General features: G+C 39.4%; 1 protein-coding gene across 1 annotated transcript; it reads left to right on the top strand.

The window, feature by feature from the left end:
- Window positions 1-314: 314 nt before the first annotated feature.
- Window positions 315-2229, top strand: LOC138214019 (nuclear receptor subfamily 1 group D member 2-like). The gene is made up of 4 exons (XM_069175377.1): window positions 315-1041; window positions 1133-1318; window positions 1643-1853; window positions 2012-2229. The coding sequence occupies exons 1-4, from the start codon at window positions 361-363 to the stop codon at window positions 2209-2211; spliced, it is 1278 nt and encodes a 425-aa protein (XP_069031478.1). The 5' UTR covers window positions 315-360; the 3' UTR covers window positions 2212-2229.
- Window positions 2230-13305: the final 11076 nt, after the last annotated feature.

Raw genomic sequence — 13305 nt, 5'->3', positions numbered from 1 at the left:
TGTGGTGTGTTCTGCAGTACGTCTGGGCATCCTCCCATGTCACTCCATTGGTAATTAGAGTATATGTTTTCTGGCCCGAAGGATTTGCAGCTACAGTGACAGAAAAGTAAAGTTAGTGTCAGAAGAACCATAGCATTGGTTGTGTGAAGATGGTGATGTTTCCAAACACACATTTAGTTTCAGAAGACAGAGTAGATCATGTTAGTCACGTTCATTTTTTCCCCATCTGTCGGTCCACAGTACAACAACCTGTTGATTCTTTTCGTGCTCCTTAATTCGTCAAACTAACATCTGTCATTTTTTTTTTTCTCTCTCTCAGCCGTCAGGTTTGGTCGCATCCCGAAGAGAGAGAAGCAGAGGATGCTGCTGGAGATGCAGAACGCCATGAACAACATGATGAGCAACAACAGCCAGCTGCACAGCATGCTGCACGGCCACCAGAGCCCCCCCCTGCCCATGGAGGCCATGACCGGAGACGCCAGCGCCTCGCCGTCCTCTTCCTCCTCCTCCTCCTCCGCCGCTTCCGAGTCTCCGTCCTGCTCCAACCCCTCCTCCCCGCAGTGCGCCCAGGACTCTGAGTCGGTGGTTTCCATGGACACCAACTCCAGCTCGGCATCGTCCTGCGGGTCGGACAGCGGCGAGGACGAGGCGGTCGTGGCGGTGAGCAGGCAGCACCAAGGCGCCTTCGCGTTCGGCCAGCAGAGGTCGGCGCGCCGGGGCCAGGCCACGCCCTCGCCGGTCGCCCCGGAGACGGGTGCCGAAGGCCGCACGGAGGAGGAGCAGCGGCAGGAGAGCTGGAACTGCTGGAACAACAACAACGCGGCGGCGGGCGGCTACCGGCACAAAGTTTACAGCGGTGGCCAGCACGTCACCAACTCTGCTTACAGGGAGGACAGAGGAGTCTACCAGCAGCAGCAGCTCAGCAGCGCCCCCAGCTGTGAACCGTCAGAAGACAGCCAAAGACAGCATGACTTCAATACACAAACTGCCTCATGTGGTTACCGTGGACCAACCGGCTGCGTGAGCAGCAGAGCACACCTGGTGAGTCGTTGGTTTCTTCGTCTCGCAGCAGAACACCAGACCGCTTTCCGATTACCTTGAAATGAACTCTCAGGTCCTCCGTGTTCTCCAGGTCTGCCCGATGAACACTTCACCTTACGTGGACCCCCGCAAGCCCAGCCAGGAGATCTGGGAGGAGTTCTCCATGAGCTTCACCCCCGCCGTGCGGGAGGTGGTCGAGTTCGCCAAGAGGATCCCGGGCTTCCGCGACCTCCCCGAGCACGACCAAGTGAGCCTGCTGAAGGCCGGGACCTTCGAGGTGAGAGGCCGAGCGTCGACGCGCCGTGTTGGTTTTTTGCGCGAGCCGACCGCGGCTTCCTCAAACAGAGCCGACTAATATTTGTTCCGATAACAGAATGGAAATGAAAAGAGACTTCACAAAATCCGTGACGTCGTTTCAGATATTTTAGTTGTAGTTCAATCAGGTGCTCCCGAAACGCTGACTAACCTTCAGCTTTTAGTGTGACATCATAACGTCCACTGAAAAGCTGAACGGACAAAAAAACGGCATCAGAATTATTCAGTCTTCAGTGTGCTGCAAACAAATGACAAACTCTTCTTCTTCTCTCTCTCGACCCGCCAGGTGCTGATGGTCCGGTTCGCCTCTCTGTTCAACGTGGCCGAGCGCACGGTGACCTTCCTGAGCGGCAAACGCTACAGCCTGGACACGCTGCGGTCGCTGGGCGCCGGCGAGCTGCTCAACTCCATGTGCGAGTTCAGCGAGAAGCTGGCGGCTCTGCGGCTCGACGCCGACGAGATGAGCCTCTTCACCGCCGTGGTGCTCGTCTCAGCCGGTAAGAACGCGTATATATATCTATATATATATATATAGATATATATATCTATAGATATATATATATATATAGATATATATAAAGATTTATTTTTTTTCGATCTGCTGTTGCGTCTCCGGTGTTAACGTGTCCTCCTCTCCGTCTCGTCTCCGTCTCAGACCGCTCGGGGATCCAGGACCTGAACCCGGTGGAGGCCCTGCAGGACAGACTGATCCGGGCGCTGCGAAACCTGGTGATGCAGAACCACGGCGACGAGTCGGCCACCACCTTCACCAAGCTGCTGCTCAAACTGCCCGAGCTGCGTTCACTCAACAACGTGCACTCGGAGGAACTGCTCTCGTTCAAAGTGCACCCTTAAAGGCTTCTTCCCGGGGGGGGGGGGGGGGGGGGGGGGGCTCCCTCCTCCTCCTCCTCCTCACCCCTCGTGTTCAACCAACACAGTTTTGTTTCTAGATTGTATGAAAAGTTATTTTTTATTCTATTTTTGTTAAGTAGGCCACGTGGGGTCAGAAGAGAGAGCGAGATATAAGACGTACTGTATTTATAGAAGAGACCGCTTAGGCTTGTTGCACACAAACACACGGCAGTACACGTGTGTCAGAGGTTTTTGTTGTTGTTTTTTTAACTTTCTATTCTCCAGAGAAAGACGAGTACTTAACTGGCTTTACGACCTTATGACAAAGTAGAATCTGATTAGTCGGGAAGATTCGGATTAGAATGTTGTTGTTGTTGTTGTTGTTGTTGTTTTCCTCCAAAAAAGCCATTTAATTCCAAAGTGTATTCTGTGACGAGCAGGTGAATGTGAGAGACGATATGTACTGTACTTTACATACATGTGTGCGTGGTCCAATACTTAAAGACTGCTACGTGTGTGACGAGGAAGGCAAGCTATCAGAAAAAAACGTATCGAAGAACGTGTGACGATGACGCTGCTAATGCATGGCTGTACTTAAAGTGGACAAATATTACTCGGATCTTCTCCCCTCGCCTCGGAAAGCATCTGCTCCTCGTCTCGGTGTGTGTATGTATATATATATACATATGTATATGTATATATATATATATAGAGCGTCGTATGTTTAATTTGCATTTTGTTTACGTGTTCATGTGCACGGGAACCTCCCGCATGGTGATTTCCGGGGGGAGTCGATGACGCCATTTACAAAAAGCAAAACACTACATTTGCACAAGTTCTGGAGCAGAAAAACGATGTGACACAAAACCCACGAGTAGTGCGACACGGCATCATGTACATGTAATCACAACACGTGTTTCTTTTTGTCATTTTCCCACTTTCTGGATTTTACTTTTTTCTTTTTTTTCTTTTTTAAATCAAACTGTGTTTGCAGCACAGTACTGAATTTTGACACTTGTTTTTGTCATTTTGTTGAAATATCGGTTTCTTTTACTGGCATCAAGGCCATATGTAAATAACTATATAAATATATATATATATATATATATATATGTATAAATATCTGATGAAAATAGAATATAAATATGATATAGTATGAATGAAAAAAAGTGAAGAATACTGTGTGGTCTGTGTGGTTATTGATGTCTAAGTATATTTAATATTATAAATGATTAAATTCAAATATTAAATCCTCTGAACAGCAGTGATTACTGTTCACCACTAGGTGGAGATCCATCCCTATGAAAACCAAGTGTTCAGCAGAGCAGCTGATTGTACTGATTTCTGTCTCAACTGCAGTTTATATCACATTAGATTTAATTAATCTAAAAACTTGTAAAATTTCACAGTATTATTATCAGCAGATTTAGTTTTCTATTGGGCGTTGAATTAATGATAATTTTATTTTAGATTTACGAATATAAGACTTGTGTGTAAAGTACAATAGGGTTAAAAGCTGTGAAAAGAATCTTCACGTAAAGCCTATATTAACCCCCCCCCCCCAAAAAAAAGACTGGACAGAATAAATAGAGAAATAAATAAAGCAGAACATTTCAACATTTCAATCAAACTCTTTTCGAAACAGCTGTTACCAAACACTAATAAACACAGGTGTGCGTCATGAGGCGTGTACTCAAAGCGAGTGCAACATACCCAGGCTTTCTCTGGCTGAGCTGGCTAAAAAAGGAGAAACCCACAGTTAAAGAAAATCAGTTCCACAACTGTGGTTATCATCAAAATGTCATACTGTAGTACGTCATCCAAAATTTACCCCCCCCCAAAATACATTTGATAGTATGTCAAAAAAAAAAGTCAAACAAATGTCATAGTGTGTAGTCAAAAAAGTAAAGCAATTTGTCATAGTAGTATGTCTTTCAAAGTGTCAAAAAAAATATTGTCCTATGGTATTTGGTCTGGACTTTTGGTATATGACTTGGCTGAAGAAGTTCATTGTGTTCCCGCCTGCCACACAGGGGTCCTAAGGTCAAACCCCTGATGGGAAGAGAACAAATCTTTAACACAAAATGTTTGTGTGATCAGCAAAGTATATCGATCTATATATTGTCGGAAATGTCAAAAACGTTTAGTAGAAAATTTGATAAGAGTCATGCCATAGTATGTCGTCCAAAATGTCCACAAAATGTTATACATTTATGTATGTCGTCAATAAAAGTCAAAGAAATGTCACTATAGTATGTGGTCCAGAATGTCAGTAAAATGTAATGGTGTTTGATATTTTACAAAAGGCTCATTGTAGTACAGGGTTGAGCGTCCCCGCCTGCCAAAAAGGAGACTGAAGTTCAATCCCCTGATGGGAAGAGAACAAATATTTTTTTAAAAATGGGCTTGTGTGATCAATAAAGTATATCTATCTATATATTGCCGGAAATGTCCAAAAAATGTCGTTGAAAAATTGATAAAGTCATGCTATAGAATGTCATCAAGAAAGTCTAAAAAAAGACACCCCCACAAAATGTCATACGACAGTATGTCTTCAGAGATGTCCAAAAAATGTCATTCTTTAGTATGTCGTCAAAAAAATGTCATACTTTAGTGTTGCTTTAAAAAAAATGTCTTACAAATGCCGTCCAAAATGTCCAAAAAATGTCATCTATAGTAGGTTGTCAAAAATGTTCTAAAAATGTCATACAATACTATGTCACCAAAAAAAGGTCATAATATAGTATGTCTTCATAAAAATGAGTTTGGCAAAGGTCGTTCCACCAGAGAGGGCAGCAAAACACGACATCTCTGTCTGAAGTTCAGTTACTGATCAAATGTGCAAGATACTTCATGTAATTATTCACAAGAGTGTCATATCATCCAGTTCGCTTTATTCATTTTTTCCAGAGCAAGATTCATTTTGCACAATTTTGAAAAGACAAATATTACAAAGATGAAAAAAAGATACCATACAGAGCAGAGAAAGGCAAAAAAGTAAATGAGCCTCTTGAAAGCCTCCACCCAGGTAATTTTTAAAGTTCACAAAGTTACAGAAAACACAAAGGATATACAGTACAGAAATATTATGACTACATAAAACTAATGAAAATCAAATAAAAACAAAATGTTCATGACAACAACATCAAAAACAATAATATTAATAGAAAAGCAAAACAAAAACGTGAGTTTGATGATGGATGAGAGTGTATGTTCATATGTGCATGTGATGTGTATGTTACAGTTACAAAACAGCAGTTAAAAGTTTTTTTTAAGCACATTTTAAAGCATTTTATAGAGAAACAGCTTCTTGCCAAATGGGAAAAGCCAAGTTGGTACCCAGATTATATCATATCTGAGTCAAGTCAGCAATTGAGGTTAAGATAAGTTAAGATGACAACATGTTTTGTTTTACAGTATTATTTACTGGAATTGGATATCCAAAGCATCTATCTACATTAATCATAGTTCCATGTATTCTACCTTTATAGCTTGTAAATTATACCCATCACCCAGGATGTCTTCATCCATTGGCTTCATCATTCTCTTCCCCTTGTTTTCTTTTTTGGGTTGAATCTTCCACCTCAGTTTGAAGTCATTCAGTAGTCTTGTTGGTTATCACTGCACCTAGCTGGAGGAAATAAAAGTGACAGTACTGTTAAAGTCAGAGGTCTCCAACCTGTACCTTGTGAACTACCAGTAGCCCGCGACCCAGTTCTGAGTAGATTGTGGAAGGTTGAAACAACATGCAGTGTATCTCGTATATAGACTTTTTTCAACGGGTCACCCAGGTATATTGACGGCCGGCCAAATATCTTCGATCAAATTCAGCGTTTCTTTATTCATTTATTTATAATCTGTCAAGGAGAACGACGCTATCAAGACGATGATTTGAATATCAAAGTCATCTAGCTACATTAATTATAGTTTCATGTATTCTACGTTCAAAGCTTGTAAATATTACCCATCACATGGGATGTCTTCATCCATTGGTTTCATCATTGTCTGCTCCTTGTTTTCTTTTTTGGGTTGAATATTCCACCTCAGTTTGAAGTCATTCAGTAGAGTCTTGTTGGTTATCAATTCACTGAGCTGAGAGGGAATAAAAATGACACAAGTGAACACTAACTTCATGAAGCAGAAACTAATTAAAGGAGTAATGTAACATAATGTACAATTAATACATTGTTTATGTCCTTTTATTTTTTGCTGTAAACCCAATTCGAACCATTATCATTAAAAGGATATCTCAGAAACGGCTGAATTGAACTTTTTCAAATATAACACAATTACTCACTTGGCATCAAAGCTCAGGATCACTGTAACTTCACGTCTTCCTCATTCTTGTGAATGTAATATTTCAGGAATCCTTAAAGGGCTTTTTTCAAGGTTGGCACAAACATTCATTTAGACTCTAGGATGGACTGATACGATTTTGGGGGTCAAAGGTCAAGGCCACAGTCACCTCACTGACTTATACTCATGAGCGAAGGTAACTGTGACCTCATAAAACACCCTTGTGACCAAAACTCAATAATTCATACCCTGGTTATGACAACATTTCAATCAAATTCCTAATAGGAGGAAATTATTACTATTCTTATTTGTCTATTATTGAGCACCAAAACGAGGAGCAGAAGAGTAGAACAGAAGTCTGATGTCTGATATTGAAGTCCGATATCTGAAACTTGATGACTACAGTATGAAGTGTAAACATGACGCCTGAAACCTTCACACTGAATCCTATCATCTGATGTGGAAGTCTGGAGGATGGTCCAGAATTGTTTCTGTGATTTTGCATGAGAGAACCAGAGAATATGGGAGTGAGATTTACCTTCTGTAGGATCTGAGCCTGAATAAATGGATCTGAAAGATCAGCAGTAGAGTGCATCTTCATCCTCACCATTGTCTTCTTCACTCTTACATCTGGACAGTCAAACAAACACATGATCACAAACCAAGGATAGAGTCATTATTGCATTAAAAAAAAAAAAATGAGAGAAATGTATTTACAAGGTTTATATTTCTTTTCACCTTTATAGCACCAGAAGGAGTATTCCTCGTTACACTTGTTATCATGCCATCCATGGTCTGAATTCTCAGTTACACAGTGCTGGTTACCGTAATTATTTGGCTGTCCACTAATCCAGTTTCTGAAGGAGCTGTTGGTCTTGTCGGACCACCTCCACGGTACCCGGTACAAACCAATCCACACTTCATGTATAGAGTTAACTGACATCACCTGTTTGTTTTCCTGATCATTTTCAATCATAGCCAGGTCTGTGTGGTGTGTTCTGCAGTACATCTGGGCATCCTCCCATGTCACTGCATTGGTAATTAGAGTATATGTTTTCTGTCCCGAAGAATTTACAGCTGCAACAGAAGAAAAGTAAAGCTAGTGTGAGATGAATCATAGCCGTAGTTGTGTGAAGTTGTTGGTGTTTGAAAACATACATTTGGGTTATCTGGAGATGAGTGGTTATGAAATAATGTTTTCACATTAATAGAACGTACAGATGTACTTAAGTACAGACAGCCTGATCACCAGTGTGCAGCCATAAAAAGTAAACAAAGAGGACTTTCTTTTACTTCTTGTCTTTATAGAATCAGCAATAATCAACTAGATGTTTAGTTGGTGGCTACAATCATCTGTAAACAACATCTCACCTTACTGTAGTCATGTTGAATTTAAGTATAATGTGTCATTACACTGTGATATCATTGAAGGTGCTATATACCACTCACTTTGACCAGATCCAAACAGTCTCAAAACTTTCAGCAACAGAGAGCAGTTTCATAAAACACAATATAAACGCAAAATGTTTCTTACCTTGGTAACAAACAAAATACATTGTTGTCTTGCAATTAATATCACTCCATGTTCCAACTTTCAACATTTTGACACAGGCTTCATTTCCATGATAATTATCTGGTTCCCCTGGATTCCACTTGTGGTAACTAGTTGTACTTGTTTTACCAGTCCCCGACCATCTCCAGGAGTTTGCATCATTGCCCATAACTCCACTCCAGGATTTTGGGTCATCAGTCAGTCCGATCCATGCAGATCCGGTCTCACCACTAGGCCTGTTTAGCCTGTTAATGTCATCCATACTTTCAAAGGTCGCCAGGTCGGTGTGTTTCACTCTGCAGTAATGCTGTGCATCGTTCCAGTTCATTTTTGAGTTGACATGGTGGTATTCACGAAAGTTGTCAGGAGAGCATGAAGTGAAGCCAAATCCTGGAGGTTGATGATAGAGAGCATATTTAACTGTGAAACATTGATTTTGTATTCTGAATGGTTCGTCTGAATCATTTTTAAATCCTGTTCATTTAATAATACTAATAAGTTCATGATCTATTACTTTACTGTTTGAGGTATTTCCAAGTACACAACCCCGTGCAACACTATCATTTGCTGTGTTCTAAGTCATGGTCTCCAATGAGTACACTCTTTAAAATATATATTTTAATAAATTAAATATTTTTTTAACAAATCACTTTTTTTGCTTGTCTTCAGTGTTGCACTTTGTAGACGGTCTGTACACTCGCCTCACAGCCAGCTGTACATACAGACGAGTTTTATCTATTCAGCTCCGAGGGTGGCTGTTTTGTTTTATTTGGAAAGTTTAAAATTGCTGATTTATTACATATACGGAGGTTGTGTCTCCTCGTTCTCCTTCCAGATGAGTGTATTTGCTGTAATTTTACTATGTGCCACTCACGAGAAGCTCCACGACAGTTTTCGCTTCGGTGTTTAAGAATCCTGAAAACGTGATCACTCGTTGATAGAATTGTTTTGCTCTCATTTTCAGCTCAGTGCAAAGTTTAGATACATATTCATCTTTTTGTGAAACGTCCGTTGTGCAAAATAATATGATGTTAGTTCTTAAAGAGACCAGACGGAGAAATCACCTCCTCTCCTCAAAATCCTCAAAAAAAGACCTTTGCAGCAGCGGCGGTCCTATTTTAACAGCTGTGCACCGCCGCTACTAAATGGAAATATAGTAAACATTGTTTCTGACCAACAGCAGCATTGTGGTGAAAATCAGCCCTTTTTGTGGTTTTCCACAACAGCTACAGCTACAAGTAGTAGCAGCTACAATGTTAGTTTTTAAAGAGGTGAGACGGATGCGTCATCTCACCTCACACTATATATTTCTGGACCGTTCAAGTACACCATCAGGATACTCATCGTTTACTGTATGTTTTATATATCTGAACGTTTGAACACACTTATGCATTCAAAATACTGAAGTGACTACCTGTAATGTGATTTGGAAAACAGCAGATGTCTCCTTGGAGAGATGCTCTGAAAATATTAGCCGCTATACAATTTTTTAAATGATATTACTCCTCCCTTTCTTCATGATGGGAACCTTTCCTTAACTGTTCCAGTGTGGCTGTACATGGTTTTTTAATCATGTATTACAAAGTTGTTCTAAAACACCATATTTTTGTCCTTAGACCATGGCTGGATTAACATGATAAAAAGACTTTACGATCGTCTGTATATATACTAGACTGCCACCAATTTCCCACTGTGAACTGCTAACAGACCTCCAAAGCCATAACCAAACGTAACATGTAGTAGTTTGTGGTCATTTGAATAAACAAAACTTCAAGTGAGAATATGTTCACAGACAACTTTCACACATATCTCTATGAGTCTGGTATGGATGTGATGACAAAATGTTTTTCTAAACTGAAGACGCTTTTAAATGTGAGCTGGTTAAGGGTTTCTGTACGCATATGCTTTGTATCTATAATTAATGCTCCCAAGGTTTTAAATCAGCACTAAATTATGAATGAGGTTAATGGTTAGACTTTGGTTGAGTTCACTGCACTTCTGTAAATTAACTTTCTCCTCCGGGCCGGTCTTTCTCAGCTCTATAATTCAATAGAAGACTCTGAACTATATGATTTCTACAAACCAACAACCATCACCATAAAGTTTTGTGAAGGAACTTTGACTCTTACCCAAGAAGACAAAAGTCAAATGCACTGATGACGTCACTGAAAACTAAAAGAAAGCACAACAGAACAACACATTTACCTGGACAGCAGCCATTCAATCAAAATCCACCTTAAAACTAATACATACATGCAAGACTACATTTTGAATTCACTTGATCATGGTTGTAAACTTTTTCTAGTATTCATGAAGTTTCTGAGTTTATATGAGTTTGAAATTAAAGTAGTTGTTTTTTGTAGTTATTGAAATTCAAGTTTCAAAATTCCTTTATGAGATTGAATGTTCACGCCAGAAAACTGGAGGTTTGCCAAAAGGTTGAATTACACAACTTCAAACTAAAATAAATGTCGATGAAAATTTGAGATTTGGTAAATTAATATGAATGAAATATATTGAACTTTGGATGTAATTGCTTGATAATATAAATGATGGTATATTTATTGTAACAGTAGGTAAAACAGGTCAGTTCCATTGCTGCTGCTACTACTATTAGTGCAAAAATTATGACTGCATTTCTATGACTAACAGAAATAATAACAATAATGATGATTTTAAAAGCAAGAAGATAACAGTTAAACCAATGCTAATAGAAGATATACTTACATGTATAAAGTTTGTCATTTTAACTGATAGCAGTGGCAAATCAGGCGAAGTTGCAGTCAGTCGTGTCGACGCAAACTGTCTGCTGATCTCAAAAGTTTCCAGCTTGACACTGCAGCATTTTTGCATGACTATATTTGAATATCCAAATAGCTAATTTGATAAAGGTGAGAAGAGATTTTTTTTCTCCAATGTTTACCATCACCAACAAACATGAAATAGTTACTTTATTAATCACACAAGGATAAATGTTTTCGCTACAGCAGCATGATAGGTACAGGAAAGCAATAAAACAACAGAGTAAAAATATAAAGTATAAAAAATGCACAATATATACAATAACATAGAATAATTAAATGAAATTAAAACTAACTAAACAATAGTGCAAGGATCTAAACAAACAACAAAGAAGAAAACAAACAACCAACGGCATTATTGTTGTGAGATTGATTTGGCCAGAGGTGAGTTATTGTACAGTCTTATTGCAGTGGGCAGGAATGATCTCCTGTATCAGGAATGATCTCCTGTATCAGGAATGATCTCCTGTATCAGGAATGATGTCCTGTATCAGGAATGATCTCCTGTATCAGGAATGATCTCCTGTATCAGGAATGATGTCCTGTATCAGGAATGATCTCCTGTATCAGGAATGATCTCCTGTATCAGGAATGATCTCCTGTATCTGTCCTTGTGACATCGGAGCTGAAGGAGTTTATTGGAGAAAGTGCTCCGCTGTCCCTGCAGCAGGTGGTGAAGAGGCTGGTCCAGATTATTCAATATGGATAATAATTTCTTCAGTATCCTCCTCTCCACCACCTTTTCCAGGCTGCCCAGTTTCCCGAGCTACATACAAAATCATTTCTTGTCAGTGATACACCTGAAAAAGATCTGTGTATTTTCATTTGAACTCCACTCGGCAAACGAGCTCAATATAACATTAAATGTACATCAGCTAACATGACATGAAAATGATGCAATTCTAAACTATGTAAAATTATGTTCGGGGTTTGCTCATCGTTTACTGCAAATCTTTTTATACTTGACAATATGAACACACTTATGCACTCAAATTACTTAAGTGACTATCTGTAATGCGATTTGGAACACAGCAGATGTCTCCTTGGAGAGATTTTCTGAAAATATGAGCGACTATCCCAGTTTTAAAATGATATTGTACCTCCCTTTCTTTCAAATCAGCCAAAGCTGGAGTCGCTCTTTTCAACATAAAAATTCTGCTGATCTCAAAAGGTTCCAGCTTGACACTGCAGCATTTTTGCATGACTATATTTGAATATTCAAATTGACAATCTGATAATGGTAAGATGACATGTTTCCCGTCCATGTTTACCATTACCAACAAACATTAAATCCTGAGCTACATACATTATAATTCCTGGATACAGGTTAAAAAAAATAAAAAAAAGATCACTCGTGCAGCCGTCATCTGTGTATTTTCCTTTGAACTCCACTCTGCAAACGAGCTCAATATAACATCAAATGTACATCAGCTAACATTACAGGAAAATGATGCAATTCTACATCATGTCAAATGATGTTAGAGGTTTGCACTTCCAACAAAATGTAGCAGAGTAGCACCTGTATTTGTGTTCATCAAAAAACTTAACAAGTCTGCCACACCTTCTTGCATCTTGTGCGCACCTGTGTTGCGCAAAAGGAGATTAAAATAGGGCCCAACTAATTGGCCCAAAACCTTTTGTACAAAGATGTCTAAAGGTGTCCTGAAAAGACAGTTGAAACATTTTAAAGGTAACGATCAAAAATATGTATTCACAGAAAGCTTCTAACAGCAGCATTGTGCAGCTGAGAATTCAGACCACAGCCAGTGTGCTAGTAACTCAATGTCACGTGTAATAAACTATAAATAAATACCAGAATTAAATACAGTTTAGTATACCCCATTACTTCACTCTGATAATAAGAAAATAATGATCCTAACACACGTCAGGCACTACGAGATTTAGTAAAAACAGGGAGCAAGTGAAGATGACAACGTGTTTTGTTTTACAAAACAAACTCATTTGGTTAACAAAGTCTTCTACCGACGTCAAAAATGACGATATCAAGATGATGATTTGAATATAAAAGACTTCCAGCTACATTACTAATAATTTCATGTATTACACCTTTTTAGCTTGTAAATATTATCAGTTACAAGAGATGTCTTCATCCATTGGCTTCATCTCGGTCTGCTCCTTGTTTTCTGTTTGGGGTTGAAACGTCCACCTCAGTTTGAAGTCGTTCAGTAAACCCTTGTTGGTTAGCACTGCACTGAGCTGAGAAGGAATAAAAGTGACAGTAGTGTTTTGGGGAATCTAACTTCTTGAAGCATAAAATAATTAGTGTTAATGGAACATAACGTACAATTAAAATGTTATTAATTTGATGTTATTTTTGCTGATGGAGCACAGATTCACTTGAGGACTGGGAGTTACCAGAGTAAATAGTCAAGGCTCTTTTTGATCATTTTGTTTAATGTTAATGTAGTACACATTTGTCTGAGGTCA

The sequence above is a fragment of the Embiotoca jacksoni genome, unplaced genomic scaffold (genome assembly GCF_022577435.1).
Source record: "Embiotoca jacksoni isolate LCO1_2020_lvr unplaced genomic scaffold, fEmbJac1.0.p SCAF_66, whole genome shotgun sequence".
In the NCBI taxonomy this organism is placed as follows: Eukaryota; Metazoa; Chordata; class Actinopteri; family Embiotocidae; genus Embiotoca; species Embiotoca jacksoni.
The sequence above is the reverse complement of the archived record's forward strand: the minus strand, read 5'-3'. Positions and strand labels throughout refer to the sequence as shown.

Coding starts and splice junctions, on each gene's coding strand:
- LOC138214019 (XM_069175377.1), top strand. CDS start 361: ATGCTGCTGGAGATGCAGAACGCCATGAACAACATGATGAGCAACAAC. Junction 1,042..1,132: donor TGAGCAGCAGAGCACACCTG/GTGAGTCGTTGG, acceptor CGTGTTCTCCAG/GTCTGCCCGATGAACACTTC. Junction 1,319..1,642: donor TGAAGGCCGGGACCTTCGAG/GTGAGAGGCCGA, acceptor TCGACCCGCCAG/GTGCTGATGGTCCGGTTCGC.